The 23,188-nt window shown below is 36.5% G+C and overlaps 1 protein-coding gene across 1 annotated transcript in view; it reads right to left on the reverse strand.

The window, feature by feature from the left end:
- Nucleotides 1–23,188, reverse strand: part of YAF2 (YY1 associated factor 2) — a 28,672-nt gene continuing 5,484 nt past the window's right edge. The window contains exons 3-4 of the mRNA XM_061361176.1: nucleotides 7,754–7,906; nucleotides 1–5,163 (exon numbers count right to left, since the gene is read on the reverse strand). Coding sequence (XP_061217160.1) covers nucleotides 4,926–5,163; nucleotides 7,754–7,906 — 391 coding nt within the window. The 3' untranslated portion in view covers nucleotides 1–4,925. The remainder of the gene's footprint in view (nucleotides 5,164–7,753; nucleotides 7,907–23,188) is intronic.

Genomic DNA, 23,188 nt, shown 5'->3' on the forward strand with positions numbered 1-23,188 from the left:
CTGGTGGTGATTTCCTCTTTAAACATGTCCTTTTAAGACAAGGACTGATTAGACAATGTTACCACTTTGTGTTTTAGAAATGCCACACGGTGCATCAATCTCTTGTGATCATTCTTAGTAATATTCATTTGAGCTATGGAATATGATTTTGCCTTTCATCTTCCATGTTTAACTCCTTAGAAATACAGTTAAAACTTCCAGTGCACGTTAAACTGTCTGCTCTTAAAATCCTTTGTCAATGGACAGAGCAAGGTCTTTCACATTACTTTTCTCTGTTTCTCATAACAAAAAAGGCAAGATAAGATCAAAAATGTCTCCTGAGGGATTACGCATTATACAGTGGTGGCTCATTCTAATTCATTTTCATCACTACAATTAAATAGAAGCTGTAAACAGCTCCTGCACTACTAGCTAGGATCTGAAACAAATTTGTTTGTTTGCTGCATTTTCTTTCACTGTTTAAATTAAATGGTGTAATTTAGGCAGGGGGGAGGACACCTGGACTCCTAGGCCTTGCTCATAAGCATATCATAATATTCTTGTGTAATGCCTCAAGAATGTCACTTAAACATCACTTGCCATTGGGTGACACCATTTTCTAGGAAGTGTGCAGCTACCTATTACTATTGCACCATTTACTCCATTCTAGACAAGAAGTGTCTATAGTACCTGTGAGGCACTGATTTGTAATTAACTTGAAGTAATTTTCCAATTTTAATTCAGTAGTTAAATCCTTTTAATTCTTATTAAAACATGGATCCTTCTTATTCAAACTAAGCGCAGTATCTGTCTGTTGTCTTAGACAAATCTCTTTAAGTCTCTTTAAACAGTTTCTCATACTAAAACTTTGACAGTACAAAAGAAAACCAGCTGAGCTTCCTCAATTTGCCCAATTTTACTGTACAGCTGTTGCTAGTTTTTGAAGTTACACCTGTTGAAAGAGGCTGACATTAAGTCAGGGCATAATTTCAACCAAGAAAAACCTTCAAAAGCTCAAAGTGTATTTCCAGCACCTCAACTCTTAACACAGAAATAGGCATTCTCAACGTAGCATATTTCACTGGTCCACTAGCCAAAACCACCTTTTTTATCTTATTCCTGAGTAAGCACAGGCCAAACTTACAAGTATATCACTTGCTGCTGCCTTTGGAGAAATTAAATTAAATAGTATTTCTATCTCCATATAGTTTCTGATATTTGAAAGGAAGTATATCAGGACTCCCTAGCAGGGAGCAGTCAAATAAAGGCATGTGACAGGAAAAAACCCAAGCAGATACCGTTAAAGAACCCTGGATGTACATAAAAAGTATACAAAAGACAGTTCCATGCCAAATCCATCCTGTATAACAAAAGTTTTAGCAATCAGCACAATGTGGGAAGCTGTCAGGTTTTTGAGACAGGAAAGAGGAAAATTAAAGAATTTAAGATGCAGAGCCATACACTTGTGCCAAATTTAGAAGACCTGCCTGAACACTACAGTGGAAAGAAATCATAAAAAGAACTGTCTCTCACACAGCTACCTAAAAATGTGCTATCCATAATGTTAAAAAAAAAAAAAAAAGAGTAAAGTGCACAAATTATAAAATCATACCATTTTTGAGATTCTGCAATTTATGCCCCAAAACAAATAGAGAAACATGTAATAGGTTAAAACTTCAGTCATCATCTCAAGACTTTTAATATCACGAATTTTAACATTTTTAACGTTGAGATTTTTTACTACCATTTCTGTTATATGTGATTTTCTATGGCATAATTTAACCTGCTACTAAGTAGAAGAATTTCTGTTTATCTCCAATATGTAAACTTAAATTCAGAAAAAAAAGTAGATCACAGTCTACAGCTGTGTATTTGTTCTCTTCCTTACACCACCTATAATTAGTGGCAAAGTCAGGAATATAAGAGACTGTATTATTGTACACTGTATCAATGAACTATTTATACTTGATTTTCCTTCATTTCTCCCCCTTTTTCCTTTCTGAAACCAGACAATCAGCACATAAAGGAACTCATTTACATGGAACACTATCACACTTGTCTTTGTTGGGTCACCACTTAATGAACAACCCAGGATGTATGGCTGTTGAAAACTGGTGCATATATAGATTTAACAAATAACAGTTCTTATGCAGAGAGCAGTCACAGAGAAAAACAGCTAATCAAAACACATTACAACATTAAATTTCCACCTTTTATAAATGGAGTAAGGATGCTTTTAAATATATTTACAGTTAGAAAAAAGTTTTAGGATTACTACAAGTCAAAAATATTTAGAAATTATGAAAGTGAAGTTCATTTAAATTATAACATGAACAGAGCCAAATGCCATATCCTACTTAGAATTCGTCTTACTCTGCTGTCAATATTGTCACATCCCTTTATCACAAACAGGCAAACATTACCTTAACAAATGCCAAAACAGGCATCATTGCAATGTAAACGCTGGCAACGTAATAGTTCAGTTAAAACCACCACAGCTCAGTTTTTAGATCCTAGATTAGTAGGATCTAGAATTAGAGATTTTACAACTGTATCTCTGATTAGAAACTGCATTTCTATCTCTTATTCCATAAAGAACAGTGAGACTTTTCTGTATTCTTTCTGATTATAACCATACTTATACCACATTTTTGAGATTCTTCTCTGGAAACAGCTGAATCATAGTAAAGTCCACTTCATCCTCCCTTCCGTCCAAACCAAATGGCAACTTATTTCTGAAGATACAAAGAGCCCTCTTGCTGGCAAGTGCTGGGTGGTTTATTCACATAAAGTTAAACGAAAATACGTTTTGCATTTAGTGAACTACTGGTAATAGGTTATTATTTGTTTGCAAGGAATTCTGAAATGTGTTAGCATTCATTACATTTTAAATTAGAAACACATTTCATAAAACATCTTTCACTGAGATCTGCTATCATTAAACTGCTTACTTTAAACAGTTTCAGCTCCCTTGTAATCCTTTACATCAGTATATTCTGCAAATAGTCCCACCTAAAAATGAAATATAAAAAAAATTATAATAAAGTTGAGAAGCATGTATTTTTTCTTTCCAAAACTAGTGTATGTTATTCTGCATACCAGCCCAGCCCCCAAAACATTTAAGAACCTTAAAATGCATTGTTTTACAGATACTAAGATTTGGCCAGGTAATGGCAATGAACAGACATCCTATTTAGTAAGATAAAGCAGAATACATAATAAACAGGTCAGTAGTTATCATCGGAAATAGCCTATAATTAACATTTGATGTCTAAAAAGTTTAAACAGCAACACCAAGGAATGAGGTATGTATGTTCTCAGATATCACATCAGACTTTCATTTTATGCAACTAACTATTTCACAACTAGCATCTTACAAAATAGAACAGTACCATTGTGCCTGTAGAAGTACTGCATTAAAAACAGAAAAATACGTTACTACAAGAAACCACCAAACATCACAATTGTCAGGGGCTACAAAAATCCATTGCTTTAGCTGTTAGGAGACATATCATACGTTGGTAATAATCTGGGGCTGGATTCACTACCAATAAGGTCTATCCAACTTTTACATGGGCTTAAAAATATATTTACTTTGAATGAAAAAGAAAAGAATCATAGGAATAAGCAGACTACCTCACTAAAAGGAGCTAAATGGACATTTGTACTGAACCTGAATCTATAATTTAAAATCTATATATGGATTGCATGTGTGTGTCAAAACACTTATTGGTTGTAAACAAAAATGCAAAATCTGTATTCACAAAAATATTTTATTAGTAATTTTACATAATACCAGATGGGATTGTAAATAGTTCTGCTCTGCATCATGATATTGCTAAGTGCATAAATGTTGGCAGTTTATGCCATAAAGTAGGGTACTGAGTTTTTTAATATGATTTATGACGTAATATATTCTAATAGGCCAAATCAATATCAAAGAAATTGATTCAGGAACAAAAAATTAATAGTACTGTTATTTCCTTATTCTTGTGCAACACCTGATATTCATGTGATGAAATAAGTGACTATGTGACACTAGATAAATTTGGGCCAAGGAAACAGCACTAAGCAGAAATGAGAACTGCACTTCTGCTATTTTAAAGCTTTTCCAAACTTTCATATTTCCAAATGTTGGGTTTTGTCAAATTCATCATCATCTGAGGTTCAATATTTGTTACACAACATAGAATAACAGTGTACAGTGACAATGTCATACTTTACCTGAATTGTAAGGTTAACAAATCAATGCTTAGAATGTTTTCTATTTTGCTTGTAAACATTACAATAAGTGTTTTAAAGTGTGAAAAAATATTGGTAAACCCATCAACATAACTCAGTAACAGTAATCTAGCAAAATGTGTCAAACATTGGCAAAAATTTATACAAATGTTTCATTTAATAACATTTTCCCTATTTAACCACACCAAGTACCAGCAGGTGTTTTTAAGATAATTATTATGAAAATTCTGTTGCAGCAATAGTTGATTAAGTTGATCTTTGACTTGCATACATATAACTGTTTCACAATTCTCAAATAATACATATTTAGGCAGCTTGAACTATGTTATAAAAATTTAAATTCAGTACATGCCAATAGTAAAGACTCCAAGAGTTGTGTTAGAATTCACTAAACTAAAGGTGAAAATGGACTTACCAATAACACTGCATAATGAACATTCGAACCACATTTTCATGGCACCTTTACACATGAAGATTAAAAAGTTGGTCTGAAAATGGTTTGTAAGCATTTGTAGGTTGAATTTAAATTATTGTTTCTACCACTGCACTTTGTTTTCCTTTATTTAAAACTGCATAAATTATGTTCCAGTCAACATACCAATTGTGCATGAACAATCTGTCATGAAAATGTGGTAACAGGTGACAGAAGTTATGTGTTTGCATGTTTTGAAGAGAAGAGACTAAAGAAACTGAGGAAATAAACTTTAATGAGATTCCCCATTCAGTGACGACGCTTCTCCTCTGGGTGAGGATGACCTGGACATTCCCCTCTCTGTGTTGTCAGAGCTAGAACCACTCTGACTGTGTTGATCTGCAGAAGCAGCACTGGAAGCAGGTGGTGACTTAGTTTTCTCCTTAAAGTCTGTAATTATGACTGTAAGATCTCCCACGGTAACTTCCAAATGCTGAGCACTACTTCGATCCACATTTTTCAATCTTGGCCTAAATAAAGCAAATAATCATATTAAAAGCACACAACCCATCTTACTATCTTACTTATTAGGAGCTCTGGAGAACATGTATGTGTACATAAGACTGCTATGTGCAACATGTAATACATAGAAAAACAACATACCACAAGTATTTATGGTAGACTGTTGCCTAGTATGTTTTACATTAAAATAGCTGAATGCAACACATTTCCTTCTCCTAAGATTATTTAAAAGTTATAAGTTAACCTTATAAATAATGTGACTGTGAAGGAACATGGACGTGTTTGTTGCACATGTGAAGTTTTCCAAAGGCTTCTAAAAATTAAGCCTGTCTTCATTATGGCTACAGAAATTTATAATTTGGATCCAGAGAAGCATCCATGCCTGCAGTGACCTTAAGCAACAATTCTAAATAGAGAATGATGTTCAGTAATGAAGACATTGGTTTCTGATTTTTGAATTCAACAGCACAGACAGTGTTAACTTGCAACAAGCATTACTTCATTTCAGAACTTCACTAGGACTGCTCATGTATTATTTGAACTGGACTCTGTTCACAGTGCAACTCTGGTATATCCTGGCATATGATGTGGTTTCAATTATGCACAGAGCTGAGCGCTACACTCAGTGTTAACAGCCCAAGTCTCTTCATCTAGTCTTTCAATTGTTTGATTTTCACAATGAAGAGTACCAAAGAACACTTTCACTTATATTCTACCATCATATTTTTGCTAGTGACAAGCATAAAGTACTTCCAATTTATTACTTTCCTTTGACTACCATGAAAAACTGTCACCAGACAGCTGAATTTATACAAGCTGTTATGAAAAGCATAGCTTTATGTATTGACCTGATTCAAGCTGCAATAAATGACATCACGTTAGCAGGTGCACTAACAGCGAAGCCCTGACTTTTACCCTATCATCTGACTTTGTCTGAAGTAAAATTGGCTCCCATTCACTTCAGCTGAACCACCTCGCACCTTTCCTCCACTAGAATAGAGACAGGCTTTCACAGCTTGTTCCCCTGAGGCTGAAGTAGCAAGATTGAAGAATTCAAGAGAAAACTGAAAATCTGGTGCTCTGAAACATGGGAACAGAGAGAAAAACTCAGCATTATCAACCCGCATAAGCACCATGCCAGGAGCTTATTAATCATCTTGAGCGTGCGCGCAGATTTTTATGGTCCTTTCCAGCAGTGATGTACAAGTTTAAAGGCAAAGAGAGAAGAATATCCTTTTGCCAGAAGACACTGAAGAAATCTGCTTAAACTAACCAAGCATTGCTAACTTTCTATGTGAATCAATTCTGTGAAAAACTGAACTGTTCGAAGCATTTAAAAAGTAGCTTAATTATTTCAAATAACAATTCTTAATGCAAATCTCAACATTGGCATTTCAGTCCAAGATTTTTATTTTAGTTATCTGTCAAACGCTCTCCCTCCTTCCCTACCTCACCTCTGCATTTTTAATGTCCTATTGCAATTCAACCACCAATACTTCAGTTTATAATATTTAGCTACCTTAGTTAATACTATGTTAACTTCAAACACTTCATAACTGGAGTACTTCAGCTGCATGAGGCAAGCTAGTAAATTTGAGCATTAAAGAAAAACAAAGGAAGGAACATCTCAGTGTCCTTAATCCTAACCATGACTTTCTTAATGACTGTTCTTTCTTGACTCTAAATCTCTTCGAAGTTCTTATCCTGATGATCCTATTTCAGGAACAAGAGAAGCATCTGCTACTTCTCTGCATAACTAATCCAAATGATCTTCCTTGGCTGGACTACTTTGGAGTGCCTCCAGAAAATGAAAATAACAATAAAAAGAACAAAACCAAAAATCAATATTTCCTCCCACATTTGATTAGGCTACACGTCTCTCATACTTCTCAACTTTTTTGGCATGGCATTCTTGCCACAATATGTTTTATGCATAGACTATAATGATTTAGGGGTTAAACTTGCTGCTTTTGTTTTGCAGTTTGCACCCTCCTTCCACCTGATCAGGATAAGGCTTTAACAACAGCTTGTCTGTACTGTAATATTTCATGTTTTCAGTTCTAAGAGTCCAAGGTTTCCTTCAGCATCCAGATGTAACACAGACTTATCACTAGGTAATACACATGCCTTATACCGTCACATTGATTTATACCCTAGTTCAGCCCTTCAAAGTTTATTCCAGTTCTGCAAGGATAGCAATAACCACATTACCACTCTTCTGCAGTCTGTCACTGGTTCATTTTATTATTCTACACAAAAACTAGTCACTCCTGTCCCCTCTCTTTTCCAGAGATTAGTATTTTCCATTTGACTATCTACAGTTTTAGATGGTGTGAGAAATACATCTGTAACCATTAATAAGAACAGCCAAGTCTTTTTCTTCATATTCAGCTGGTCTCCATCTTCTGGTCAAAATTCCAAACTGCAGGTTTTCTTCGCATTTAGTAGGCATCCTAACCCAATGAAATTTCACACACATTTAACCTTCTTGGTGAGTTTGCCACAGCACTTACAAAGATGTAAAACAATGGAATATTTTCTCATTTTCTTTTCTAAATTGTGTTCTACTAATACTGCAAAAGTTTCTAAAATTTTTACCTGGTTTTCTTATGGCTGTTCTTTTTGCTTGTTGTTTCCTTTTCACTTTTTTCCTTTTCTACTTTGTCTTTTTTCTCTTTCTTTGATTGCGTAGGGGGCACGAACTGCTGAGGAACCTGTTGTGCAACCAGCTGAGAGACAGGTCGAGGTTTCCTGTGTGCACATATATATAGACACGCATAATGCTTAGATTTTACAGGTCTCAAACTCTTTACACTTCAGTTATTAACAATCACTATAAAAAGAAATACTGCTAAAACTGCTAACACTTCTTGCTAACACTTCATTAAATAGCATATCAGTTTAAACCATTGCAGCCTTTTGTTTCACTTGCATAACCAACAAATGATGAGATTATATATTTTTTTAATGATTTAGAGACAAGATTTTGCAATGTGCCCTCCTCTCCCACTTATCATATCCAGGCAGAGACTTACAAAACTGAACTTCAAAAGATGAAGCTTCCAGACAGAATACTTTGCCATCCACTCCCAGCCCTCTCAAATGATGGAGTCTGTTTTGAGCGTATTCCAATACAGGAGTATACAATCCATACCACAAAAATGAAAAAGCTGAGTTTTCAGGTATCAGAGTTAAAGCCCCTGCTGGCCTTACAGGGTAAAACTTTAGTGTTTTCTGCTCAAACAAATTCATTGAAAGCAATAGCAAAGCCTATTGTATATCATTTTAAACAAGCTGTTCACTGTAAAAAATGCACTGCACTAATATTAGGGGGATGCGACTACCAGAACATACATACTTTAAAAGCTGGCAACAGAAATTACCAACCACATTCTGCCACTCCACATGGTGGAGGTTTCATTTCCAAGTTTTGATCCAAGCTAAAAAGCAGGGTGGGAAGATGAGCAGCAGGCAGAAGAACTTCAACAGTTTATTCTCTTTACATTTCCTGAAACATTTTGAAATGGCTTAATTTTGTACTGGAATACACAGATTCTAATTTGAAATGAAACATTTTACTCTTTCCAATGCAAATGTATTCATTTATTTTGAGATCTTGGAATTAGGAAATTTCAAGTCATGACATATAGAAAGGAAGATTCCCTAGTTCTACTGAGACTTTGAAGATGCAAACTGCTTCTCCAAAACAGCGCTTACTCTGCCAGGCTCTTGGGTTTTGTTAGCTGGGTTGTGTTGTTGGGTTTTTAAATAGAAAAAGCACAAATTATATGCACTGTGGTAGTCTGAAAATATCAACCAGTTACTAGAGCAACAGAAGCTATGAGGTCTTATACATATTCACTTATCCCAACCCACAGGATCAAGCTACCAGCACTTCTTGCTCAGGTGAAGAGTATAATAGAAAACAGCAGAAAAATCAAGGCAAGTCCCATCAGCAAGTTCTATTTTCAGCAATGACTGCAATAGCTCATGTTACACAGCGAAAGCCAAGTTACAAGAATCCATAAAGTGTGGGAAAGGTGGTTAATAGAAATCAGCTGAGATTACATGAGTCTTCATAGCGAGTTCTTCATGAATTAAAGACTATTGAAACTGTCAACACATTGGAACTCTAGGCTAAAACCTAGACTACCATATACAACTCTACTAGTTCATAGTCAGCATGAACTAAACCAATGCTAATTCATGGAGAGACGAAGATTAGCAACAGATGACTTACTGAAAACTACCCAGTTTATACCAACTGGCAAACATATGACTACATGCTTTTCATGAGACCACTGCAACCATGATCTTGGGAAACACACAGTATAGGAAGTCCAGAATCACTGAAATGTCTCAATGGACTACAGTTACATACATTACCAGAGTACATAGGACATTGTTAAGAACACTTGTCTCTGAACTGTTTTGATCTTTTGTCATAACAAAGCAAGAACCACCAAGATGTAATGGCTGCACAAGATTATAATTTCAGGTGGAAAACACTTGCGGTATTTGAACAGAACAATAATCTGTCTTGAAGACTGGCCCAGGAGACAGGGGTGTAGGGAATCAATATTTCTAGTGATGGTCAAGTGACAGTCCTGTCAAAATGATCTGAGAGAACAATCTGACATATTACTTACAAAGTTAGACAGCAGTGAACTTCTCAACATAGACTTAACTATTGCTCAGGACTATGGACTATACCATGACCATGGAAACTTGCTTTGAAAAAGGTCTAGAGAGAAGAAAAAAAAATCGTAGCCAACTATTTTAGGAGTTCTCAATTTGCAACAATTTCAATTCTTGAGGGCAAACTAGATGATTTCTATTAGAGTACAGCTAGGAAATTAAGCTTAGAACCAAGTTCTAGGTTTAGAAAAGTTTTTTCTAGTGCCATTAACCAAATGAGACCTACAAAAAGGATACCGTAAGACACAGAAGTCAGTTAAGACAAAGAAAACCCACAAAGAAATCATATTTGGGAGGATGCACTAAAAATTAGTACAGAGGTTCTATGTGGTTTTGCTGTGACAAAGAATTCCACTCAAATATTGTATTCCTTGCAATTAAACAGACATCTTTGCTGTCAATTATTTCTACAGCTATCTATCAATTATATCTATGGTCTACAGCCTCTTACCTGCTTTGTCACTTCCAGATTGCTTAAATGAGGCACTCAATGGTTTTATCATAAAAATTTGAGAGAAAAAGATTTTCACATCTCTGAACACTGATAGTGTCTTTCAAGCATTCCTTATACCCCCTGCCCCAGGTACTCAAGAAGGGCTACTGAACTGAAACCTAGGGCTTTGCAAGCCATGCAGGCTTCAGGAGGTAACTTTACCACTTGTGAAGCTTTAGCCTGATAGAATTGTTCATGATTTAGCAGGAGCTGAATCACATTAATCAAGCATGAAAGAATACATGGAGAGAAAACTTTCCCTCAGACAAGATAAATGTAAGAAAAACTATTCCTGTAACAGGAAATTGATTTTGATGATTTGCCAACATGAAACATTTTAAATTACTGGTTTTCAAAACGAGTTAAAGACTCCTTGTAATAGGCTGCTACAGATTAAGTAGATATAGACAATGTTAACACTGCCTTTTACTTTATCAGTATGTTTACAGTAATCTGCTTTTTGAGCATACTCAAAAGCACTTCGTTCTTTAGAAAGAAGCTCTATAAACTTCTACATTTTGATTACAAGAATTTTTTCTTCTGTCACTGGGAAAGATTTACAACTGAAGAAGCTAGAACTAGAGGAAGAAATGTTCATGAATACAATGCATATTGCTTAGCCCCTCAAAACTCTGCATTTTTTATCTATTAATTTCACTTCAATCATTTAAAGTGGAACACTTATCAAGAGATTATACACTATTACAAAAGATAAGAGCTATCAACTCTTTCCAACAGAGGTGAGCTTTATGGTTTAGTCCCGAAGCACTGCAGCTGTACCAACAAACTGATTTCTCAAGCTTCCAAGAGATCACTAAACATCACAGCTCCAGAAATTATGCCTCTCCTTCTCTATCACTTAGCTTTCCTTTACAGCCAGTGTTGCCTTTCTTCTACATCAATATTAGCCATACTTCTACCCATATTTATATTCCAAACTCATCCATTATGTTTTATCAATTATTTAATTCCAATGCTGTTTTCAAGGTCCTGCATACAAATACTCACTTCATAATCTCCTTTGAAAAATAAGGAAAACTTACATTTTTGCTTTTTTTTTTAAAGCCAACAGACAGTAATACAAATACTCAAGGATACCATTTTTGTCTTCTCTGCAATTTTCATTAATGCTAAGTGACAAGGATGTCATAATTTTAACTCTATTCTTCGTTGCTGGATGTGATTACATTTTATTTTACAGGATTTGATCTGCTTTACAGGGTATATTTACAGAAGCTGCAAAGACTTGTCCGTTTAGGTTTTGTGTGAAGAAACTCATTCAACACTGATGCTCTCAAAGGGAGCAAATATTTAATACTGAGAAGGATGGACTAGTTTTCACTGTTGGCATGATTTAACAAAAATATAGCAATTTACATACTTAGAGATGAACAATACTCATTCAAGACTACATGCAGTGCACGAGACCAAATGATATCTGCAACTTTTGCCCCAAGTCATTTCCCTCTCCCAGAGCTCAACACAGCACCTTCCTGCTTGTAAATCATTTTGGACATCTCACAGCAGTACACAATTCCCTAATTTCCCTCACCCAGCATTCCCCAATAGCCTGTGTAAAAAGAATTCTGACCAATTTGGTATGATGAAATAACTTTGTCTTATTACACAAAGCAGAAAAAAAAAATAAATCCATGTACCATGCTAATAATCAACATATGCAGCAGAAGCACAGCCAGCTCTTAGTCGCCCAAGTTGTGCATCAAACATGCAGACAAGTGAACTGGCTTAATGCCAACGCATCTTGGGGTCTGAGTTTATTTAATTTATTCAGAGCACAACTACATTTGCACAGTGCTGCTTCTACGGCCATCACGAGTCCATGAAACAGGCTCATGTCTCCTGCACTGCTCAGAGCCTAAGCTCAAATTGTGACAGACCTCAGCTACTTATCTGTCAAACCAGCTCTAGGGTCCATCTGCTACAGTCTGGAAACTAAGAGCATGATGTGGGCAATTGTTATTTTTCCATGAACCAACCCCAAATCTACCTACATCTCAAGCAAGTCCTGCGTCAGCATGATGATCCCCTGTTGAAGGTCAGGAGAGGATTCATCTGTTTGGTGCTGCATATCCTGAAAACACAGAGCCAACCAAGTAAGACTGCCAAGCAGCACACAGTGCAGCCAAGCTAGTAAGACTGCTGAGAAGCACAGCACAGAGACACCAACAGTCCAGTTACCACAGCCAACAGCTGAATTTTGATTCGGTGTGAGCCACGATGGACTTGGACTGGTCCACACAGAACCAGTACCCATATCCTCTCTGCAGCCACATACCTCAGAATATAAGCTATGCTTTTCTGAATGGAAAGACATGTTATAATTAAATCCAAGTGCTGAATACATAACACCTTTTCAACCTGTTGTGTGGAAAAACGTATTGTCATCTATAACACATGATTTGCAGAGTCCAGATATTCTGAAGAATACAAGACATACTCATATTGAAGCTACATCTTCTCTGCTTTGCATTTTTATTACTGTAGAAGTATTAAAATTATGGTTTCTCAATCTTAACAGCACATCTAAATTAAGGAAGTGCTGTCACCTCAGCTTTCAATCAAGCTGAAAAATATTCAACAGATAATCTGGATCCAGAATAGTATCTGTCAAGTAGAGCTTCCATTCTAACGCAATCATTTCTTTCCTTCTTCTCAGGTGCATTCACCTCCTGGTTCCAATTCAGACAAAAAGCCCTTGCTGAAGGCTTATCCTGTCTGCAGTGCAAATCATCTATTCCATAAAGAAAGTATCACCTGCAACATATGTAAAAGTTTCTACAATACCACATTAAGTCAGATATTTAAGCCTGCTGTTGAGCTCTGATCACTTTATTTGCCACACTCCCTCCAATGACTAGAGTAATACTCTAGCCCAGTTTTATTTACCTAACTTAGCTGATAAATTTCTGTTTTCAAATTCCTCTTACACCCTGCTTACTTATGAAATTATACACATCTTGCCCCATCCTAGAAATCAGGAAGAAATTGCCTACGAAACAGTACTCCTACAGAAGGATGTAATGTCGTAGCTGCCCAATATGGGATTGATCTGGTTTGGGTTTCTCTTCCAGATACTAAGAAGCTGCCTTTTGAATGACAGAAGCATTCAATGAAACAGACAAGATGTTCATTCTATTAAACAGAACAGGTAACTATTATGTACCACGACTCATTTATTCATCAGAACAGTGAGCTTTCAGGCTGATCAGAAATATCTCCCATCATATTTTCATTCTCAGCTCCTGAGCAAAACAAAGTCCGTGGTATTTCTTCAAAATTCTTCACTTGCTTTTATGTAGGATCTTTACACAGTATCCCATACATTCTGTAATTTCAACTTTGCACACAAATTGTCCTTTCCTCCATTGTAACAGATTGTAAAAGACTGAAAAACCCAAACAAGCCTAAATAGGTTTCAGAAACTTAAGGAGGTTTTATTCAAAGGCACCCCTAATCCCTAAGCAGTAGCATTTATCTAAACTTCTCTTCCCTGCAGGGAGATACTGACCTTTTGTTCAAGACAAGAGATTTATCCCTCAAAAAAGAGAGGTTAGAAATAGCTGGAACAGAAACCTCACTGATTTTGTCTTGCCCTTGGTCACAGAATCCTTCCCTCAAAAATGAAAATCCACATCATTCTTCAAATACAAAGTACTCTTCCCTTTCAGTTGATTCAGAGGACAGAACAAATGCTTCTAAGTTAACAGAAGCTCCCCAATCTTCTGTTTCTTGTTGCTTTAAGGCCCTCACTGCACAAGACTCAAGTAGTAAGTCCAGCATGTTTTTGAACATCAGCTTCATTCATACTTCTGCAATCTCTCCTGTTCCACCAACAAGGCATGACAGAATTCATTCTGCCAGTAATCTAGTCAACCAGTGCCCCGAATTTCACTCTCCAGGGTGTTTCAAGAGTGACCAATATCCACTGTCTGTGTGATTAATACCCCTTTGATTTTTCCTTCTATCTTAGAAGAAATAAGGTTAGGTTTAACAAAACCCTAATAAAAATCTTGTTTTGCTGATGTCTGTAACATACATGTCTTTTAAAGCTCTAAACAGAATACAGTTAAGCACATTAAAATCTTGTTGAGAACAAAGCTGAATCATTCAAATCCTACTCTGTTCTTTCATTATTAGACTGGATCATTTCCCAGTACAAATGTACAGGCTTTAAATATCTTACAATTTATTTGAAGATCATTTTCCACTCATGTCTATCCTAAGTATTAATATCTCAAGAAGCTAACAGAAATCAGATATCCACAGTAATACTCTAATCTCCAGTTTTCTAGCTCATAGTCATTACTGAAATCTCAAGAAAAACTTGTATTTGCATACTTTCTACTTCATCATCATATTCTTGCTAGTCCCTACTCACATCTCCTTCATCACATGTCCTCATTTCTCTCAACTAAAAAGGTCCACATTCTCAAATATAACACAGTAACTACAGCTATTAGTTTAAAAACAAAAAGTCGGTCCTATTGTCCAAAGCAAGCAGATGTACACAGGGAGTCAGCTGGAAAGATGCCTGATCTTATAATAAACAGCTTTTTAAACAAACAGACAAAAAGAAGGATATGAAAAAGTTGTTTTAAGTAGGAGATTTTCTACGCGAGAGGCTACTCTTGTAACATGCTATTAGGAGAGTATCTTCACTTGTGTATGAGTGTTCTGAGCCATTCTTAAGGCATTTATGTCAGTAACTTTTCCAGAGTACAGCTATAGTTAAATATTGCAGCAACATTTTAGTGTGATACGCTTCCTGCATGTCTTCAAAAAGATACCAACTATGCAAAGTTCTACCCATAACTGTTACACAGCTTAGCTTTTTATTCTGAAGATCACAGAACAGGCTACAACCAGCAGCTGTGGAATGTGACTTTTCCATGAGGGACTGATGATACAGATTTAGATACCAGAGGGTCTAAATGGCTCCAGAATATATATATATACACGCACACACGCACACATACACATATATATTTCAAATTCAGTTTCTCTAAGAACACAATACCTTGAAGTAGAAGTTACTAAGAAGTAAATGAACTTTCCTCCCATCCACTAGTCACTTCTTTTTAATAGCTATATCCCTCCCCCCACCTTTATATACTGATAACAAGTTACTTTAATACCAAGTAATTAACATTCCTCTTCCTCAGGCATGTTTTCTCTTTTTCAGAAGTCTTTCTGGTTACAATGACCCTAATGATTTTTGCATCTATACCCCTTTTTTTTCCCCCTCCCACTGTAACTGGCTTTAATAATAGCAAATGTAAGCAACATCACCTTGACAGAAAAATTAAACAAACACACAGCTACCCAAATCTTCCTTGTTTTGAGCTGCCCTCTGCCTGCAAAGGACTTGAGTTCAAAGAGATTGCCTGGTTGGGTGTTTTTAAAGACTAGGAATCCGTGACAAATGTTGAAAGGCCAAGGCCTGTATTTATATGGACATTGCAATGGTGCTGACAGCTTTAAATAAAATAAATGGAACCAAATTTAATTTTGCATGCTCCTCTTGTTATCATGGCTTACAAATGCACAGGTGAAGCACTTCCTAAGAGTCAAGAAATTGGTACTTAATTTCTTTCCAATATAGGAAGAAATCAGTAGAACAGAGACACATGCACTGCCCACACATAATGATGCAGACAGCCAACAGTCAATTTGACACCTAGTGAATGGCAGAATCTTAATAAACTTCAAGGAAGAAGGCAAAAAGTTTAAGTCTTACGTTTTAGGCCGTTCATTTCAGGCCATTCATTTCACCTTATGCACAAATCTGTATTGTTAAGGTGTAAATACATGCAATCTGGCTATACAGAAACCAAGACAAAAAATTCCCTATTTTTACCCTATCCATTTCTGTTATCTTTTTTACTGATACTCTCGTCGCGTTTCAAGAAGCCAATGATATTTTCAAGTGGTAGCTTGACCATAAACACTGAAAGTCTGAAGTATTTTTCAGACTTCTATAGTGGAGGACTATTTTTGTGAAATGCAAAACACTCATCCCCAAATAATTAGAGAGAACTGCCACAAAACACAAGTACTCCTCCACATACCTACAGATTAGCTACACTGCTTTGAGACTTTATTTTCTTCCATCAGGCAATTTCTCAGCTAGCAACTTTTTTTTTTTCCTGGATTTGATACATAAGAAAAATTTACTATTTTCATCACATTTATCTTTTAATGGAGTATCACACCTATTCCACAAGCTCTTTGCATGGCACGCTGTGCAACAAGAGCTTCTAGGTGCTGCCAAAGTACTCAGGAAACAATATTCCAGAACAAAGGAAATTGCTTTTTCGACTTCACTAAAAACCCAGCACAAACATTTGTTCCATTACCATTGCTGATTTTGGTGAACAAGCACAACTAGACCACAACCTCCTAACCCCAAAAAAAGAAGAGAGAAAAGGCAGAGGAAGGGGGAGAAGTTAATTTCTGCATAAGCACATCAATAATATTATTTTAAGCAAATGGGAAATTGTCAGTATACTAAGTGTACTTAGTACTGCAAACACTGTGCCCAATTAGACCTTGCAAACTGTGGTCTACACAGAAGTTAACAAGTCATGTAATGCCACTCCTGATTTTTAGCAGTTGAAATTGCATTATGAAAAGCAAAGAGTATTTCCTATTACCCATTCTTGTAATGCAAGTACAGTGATTGCTAGCAATTAAATTAAATCACTAGCAGAAGCAGCAGCCTTAGGATTCTGACACAGATCAGCTCACCCTCCCTCAGTCATCAGGACTCCATTAAGCTATTCATAGAATAAAAACTATCAGATTAAACTATGTTTAGCTTGCCGTGTCACATGAATATGCTCACACTAATCACCACACAAAGCCATCTTGTGAGAAACTAGTCTTTATTTCTGCATTGAAGCAGTTCATGATTAAATGCATCTTCAACACTGATAATTTACGTTCTTATCCAATTTTATTTTTCCTCATTACCATCCCTTCTGTCATATCCTAGAATGTTAACAGTACATTACACTGCCTCCACAAATAATACAACTGAATAATTATGACAGCGCAAACAGTGAAGCTAGTGGTGTGTATGGGAAAACATAATATAGATCCATATGCATACTGCAGAGTAACAATGCAATTTTTACACCTTCTATGTATATCTGTATTCTAACTTTCAGCCAGTGTTTTCATATTCCTAGCTGGTTTACCGCGTGAATCACTTACTTGGAATTCATCCATTCAGTGCATTTCTAGCAATTCTGTCTTTCAATAAAAGCTGATTCAATTAGAACAGACTTACAAAACCCATATGGTTTTATCAGTCACTGTATAAATGTGCAGAAAACTACCCCTTGAGGCAGTGTCCCTATTTAATCATTCCCTTAAAGGGAATGCCCTATTTTCCAGATGACATTTAACAGATGAGGCCAGCATCAAGTCTCCTGAAGACAACTGGTACACTGCACAAGTCTGCCTTTAGAAGAAATATCCATATCAGAACCTTTAAGAAGCCCAAATTTATCTTCACAGATAGTTTTTAAAGCAGCCATCAAAGGTTACATTTCCAACAACCAGTCTTAAGGCTTCAACCTCTTGCACGCTAATGTTAGAAATTCTTCTCTATATGCCACAAACTGTGGCTCACTGATGCTCAGCATCACAGCTATATTAAAAATATCCTGTTTGAGAAACATATGGGTTTCAAGCAATTTATATTCCCTAGATAATAATGTGCTACATATAAGCAAGGGTCAGAAAGCTCAATTTAACATCATTCCCTGAGGAAGCAGCATTTGGAAGTCTGCAGAGAAGGCAGGGGTTACAGTGGTTCTGACCCCTAGATCCTTGGGATTCATGCGGAAGTGACCTCTCCCAACTTCCAGTCCCACAAAGGATTGACTGGATCCTTCAGGCTGCTCCTCTGTCCTGCTCCTGTAGAAACTGTGGTGCTTCTTGCACTTATACAAAAACACACACGCAAAACATAAGGTTCATACTGAGGCAGCAGCACAGTTACCGTTGCACAAAATGGGGTGAATACTTGGCACAGCTAGTTTGGGAACCAAGCAGGAAGGAGCTTGCTTCTGACCCATCTTATTTGTTTTGCACTTATGTGTGATCCCTCCAGAAGGCTACAGCATTCTAGAACTTTCTTCCATTCAGAGTCAGCCCCGTGAAGATGTCCTCCTTAAGTAGGGGAAAACACTACGCACTTTGCCTAAAAAGTTAAGTCTCCATAAGCTATCCACAAAAGATGTGTATTAGAAAAAGATGCCACAATTGTGAGCCCTGACTGTTTCTTTTTCCTTTACTCAGCTACAGATTTCAAGCTTACAACCCTCATCACAGAATTCAATGACGTTTGTAAGAAACAACCCTTCCTTTTGCTGAATGTGTCAAAGCAACTTTTTCCCCAGCTTTTAGAGCTAGGAACTCTACTCGTAAAATAAAATTTAAGCCCACCACTCATTCACATATTTTTTTTTCTACCAAGCATTGTCATTTGACTTGTGCAGTTCAGATAAAGTATATTCAAGGATTACGGAAAAGTCTGAAGTCCCAAAGTTCTAGTAAATTAAAGCAGGTAAATTTTCTATTGTTCATTTCCTCTCCACCCCCCAACTCTTAAGAAAACAAGAAAAGACTTGTAGCAGATGTCAAGGTTGTATCTTGTAGTCTTCAATCTGACTTCTGATGGAAAGTTTGCCAGCTGAAAGCCTACCAATAACATTCTGCAGCTGAACTCTCCAAGTTCAAGCCTGCTCTACGTCAACGTACCACATACCAGTGGAATGCACATCACAGACAATCCTCGGGATCTCTCTGTCCTACTTAAACTAGGATAAGCTATTGCATGAAAGCATTAAAAATGATCAATGTTTTGTTCCATTAGCCTACTTTGAAAATATTTTGTAGCCGGCTGAATCAGCTAACTAGACAGCATTTGATACCCTGAGAAACTTTTCTGCAAAGCATACTATGCTAACCTGACTTTCAAGATGAAACGTACAGACACTTTATCACAGGAAAAGGCACAGTGGGCTGTCACAACAGTAAAGGAAAAATTGCTACAAAAAGTTATATGACAGAAAATGCAACTTCTCATCACTCTGCAGGTGATAAAAGAGCTTTCTTATCAGCTAGACTTCTCTTTTAACATACTTAATCTAATTGTAGGTGTTTAGTCAAATCTCAGTAGCTTTTAGTCTAGGACAGCTAATCATTTTCCCTAGAAAAGACATGAGCAAGAATACCACTGGTGGCACTAAAAACAAAGATGACATATCCACTAAAGAAAGAAAATAAAAAAGCTAAACACGTTGAAACATGCATTACTTACGGCCCAAAGGAAAGTACTTGAACGTGGAAATAGAAAGAAAGAAGTATACCCATTATCAAACATGGAAAGAAAGCAAATACCAGATGGCATAAAGGCTTCTTTGCTACAGTCTTCACACAGAAGTTTAATACCATGTAACCAAATTAAACAAAGGGATGCAAGTACAAATCAGAATAAGAAACAGACCAGGCTACTGAACATTATGTATTTGACAGTCAACAGCATCTAAAGAAGTTCACCCTGTTTAGAGAACTACAGGAAGACGAAAGATGTCATCAAGCACTGCAGAAGAGGGAAAAAAAGTAAAAAAGCAAACCCAAAATGGTATATAAAATTTCAGGAAGTAGTAGATGAGTCACAGACTAACTCAGATTTGAGAAAGATACTAGAATAACATTATTTAACAACTGGGAGCATTAATGAATAAAGACAATTGGCTCGACACAGTCTAGTTTCTTTCCTGAATGGACCAATTGTCCTAGCAACTAGGAGAAAAGCAATACACGGCTCAAGTCTTGACTTGCAATGAAATCAAAAATACATTCCCTCACTCAAGCTAGACCTTGACTGGGACAAAGTTGTGCAGAATGAAGTTCAAAATTAGATTTTGCTTGCTCAGTTTTAAGAGTTCTCAACCGTCAGCTGTAGATGTGGGATAGTATTTATATTGAGGTTCCACAGGTATACTATTCAATATTTTAAATCGTGTTGTGGACAAAAGAATAAGGAACAGAATAAACAAGCAGCACCAAGCTGAAGAGTGGTGAGAACTACCTGCCAAAATCATCCTGAGCTAACAAGACTCAAAAATTAAAACAATGAAATCCAAGGAAGACAGCATAAAGCACCACAGGTCCCACACATGGATACAAAAAGCCCTACTTAAGTAACAGTGGAACATAAAATGACCCCAGACTGTACTGAATCGAGTAGATCGTAAAGCATGAAGAAACGAACATCGTGATGCTACTGCGCAAGAAGAAAAGGCTCATTGAGGGAAGCACCAACATCAGACATCATTATTTAGCAGAATCCTGGAAAGGCACAGTCTCACTACACCTTACACTGGCAATGACTCAGCTGTAGGTATATCCTCATTCTAGGCCACTACTGTAAGAAACACGTGTCAACTGAAGAGTCAAGAATAAAGAATTGGGATATAAACTGAAGAAAAATGACACCTATAAGAAAGGGCTGCTGAAATTTTACTTCCTTAAGAAAGACTTAGAGAAAATGAATGAACATGGAAACTATAACCCAGCAACAAAAGAACTGCAAATATAGTGGGTAATTCACTGGGATAGGGAGAATATAAATCAACTTATCTTACTGAACACAAAGGTTAGATATCTGGAAAAACATCAAGGGCAAAAAGAGCACCATAAATAAGCTGTATAAAGGGGGTTACAGTCTCCTTCACTGGAGACTTCTTAGAACAAAAATTATATTGCAAGTTGCCCAGGTTTACTGATTCTCTTTCAGTACCAGAGGTCTAGCTCACCGGAAATGCTTTTTCAGTGCGAGCTCCTAGGGCAACATGGATAAGCCAAGTAAAACATGCTAGCCTTCTTAGAACCATCCCTGTGTAAAGAACTCAGATGTATTCAGAGCTGTTACTGTTTTAGTAACCGTGGAAAACAAATGCGCACCTATTTTGCTTGGCTTTGGTACAATTCAGTTGAACAAGCCATTCTTAACTTGCAGAACCTATATGTGACCTTGCAGTGCCTGTTAATAAAGTTGGCCTTCCAGAGAGTGTATCTTTTAAACCTGTGATCAGATTCAAGATCTTGGAAACAAGAGCACTGAGTTTTTCTTCCTGTTCAGCAGCTTTGATATCATTAGTTATGATAGGAAGGGAACAGAAAAAGTTTACAGAAAGCAATAGTTTCTGGAGTTTTTTTAATTATATAAGGTATGTACCCATAGAACAATGACAGCTACCTAAATTTCTAGCCAAAGATGACTGCTGATACAACTACTATTTTCAATATAATGCAAAAAGAAACAATTAAATTAGGTTTAAATCAACCATCAGAGTTGGATCAGACAGACCCTGACGGGTCTTAGATCAGTATCAAATGAAATACTGTTCATTTGGGAGTTACAGAAAAAACCCAAACAAACCTCAAACCAAAAATACCGAGCTCATGCTTAAAAAGAGAAAAAGCACATTTTTTCATGAGCTTTGGAAAAAGTTCATGGAAAAATGGGTTAAAGTATCTGTCAGGTTCAAAACTACATAGATTTAACAAAGATTAAACTTAACAAACAAACCACCACAAACCAAACCAAAACCAACTTCTAAAATATAAGCTTCATTTTCCTTTGACTGGCTGCTCATTGCATTCTCTGTTGCCCATACAAGCTACACCTATCAACAGCGTCAGAGAACCACCTCAGCCAATAAAAATCACTATGTTGTTTTATATAGAAAAAGCCTCATTCAACTTGATGTGTGCAAACTTCCTAAGTTTCACCATATTTTTCAGCAAAAATAATTCCTAAATAAATTCCTAAATAATTCCAACTGTTATTTTTAAAAACTCCTTTTAAAAAGACTGGAAGTCCAGAATGACTAGATTTCCTAACTGCTATCTGCCGAGCAAAAGAGAATTATTTATTCATTATTGTATTCATAATTTAATATATAAGCTTAAACATAAAACTTGTAATACAGAGCTTGGTAAAATATGGATTGTATTATATGACTTTTCCACTCACTTCATTCCTGCAAATATTTCCTCCTCCAAACTACCACAAGTAAGGAACAGCTCCTCAGTCTGTTAAGCTTGATTCAGCCATGTATCTGTAAAATCAGCATGACGGGCGGTTCTTCCTCTTTCTCTCCTTCACAACCTTCCCCCTGACACATAAGCGCGCATGTGTGCACGCAGGCTGCATACTGGAAGGCAGAAGAGAGAGTCCTTAACAAGCTGTTGTAAAACAGACATGTTAAACCAGATATACAAGATAAGCACCAACTCCCTGTCCCGAGCAGCACCGCATTTCAACAGAAATACAAATAACCACATTTGGTTAAATGTAACTGATTTGTGCTTATAAACATCCAGATGGTACATGACTAAACAAATTGCACATGTTTTCTGAAGAAAAATGACCTTGATATCCAAGTTAAAAAATTAAACATTTTATTTATGCTTCTCAAAGCATAAAACAAACTCATGACAGTTTCAAGTAGAGACCTGTATCTCATATATTTAGGAGGCTGTCAGACACGCTTATAAAATACATGCGCATATTGAATGGCCACACTCTCAGGCACAATCAAGGAGCACACACCAAATATCAAGCAAATGTACAAAGATGGCATCCCAGTTCGTTATACCTCAGACTCTTACACCTGGTATGATTTAAATTTGGCTTTTCATACCTTAGGCTGGGAGAAAAGGAATGATTCAGTAATGGAAATCAATAGAGCACAGGACACAGAAGCCATGCCCCTCCATTCAGCTGGTTATGTGTCTAC

This window comes from Neopsephotus bourkii, unplaced genomic scaffold, assembly GCF_033783945.1.
Source record: "Neopsephotus bourkii isolate Nb327-2 ecotype Australia unplaced genomic scaffold, CSIRO-AGI_Nbou_v1 NB_1053, whole genome shotgun sequence".
Classification (NCBI taxonomy): Eukaryota; Metazoa; Chordata; class Aves; order Psittaciformes; family Psittacidae; genus Neopsephotus; species Neopsephotus bourkii.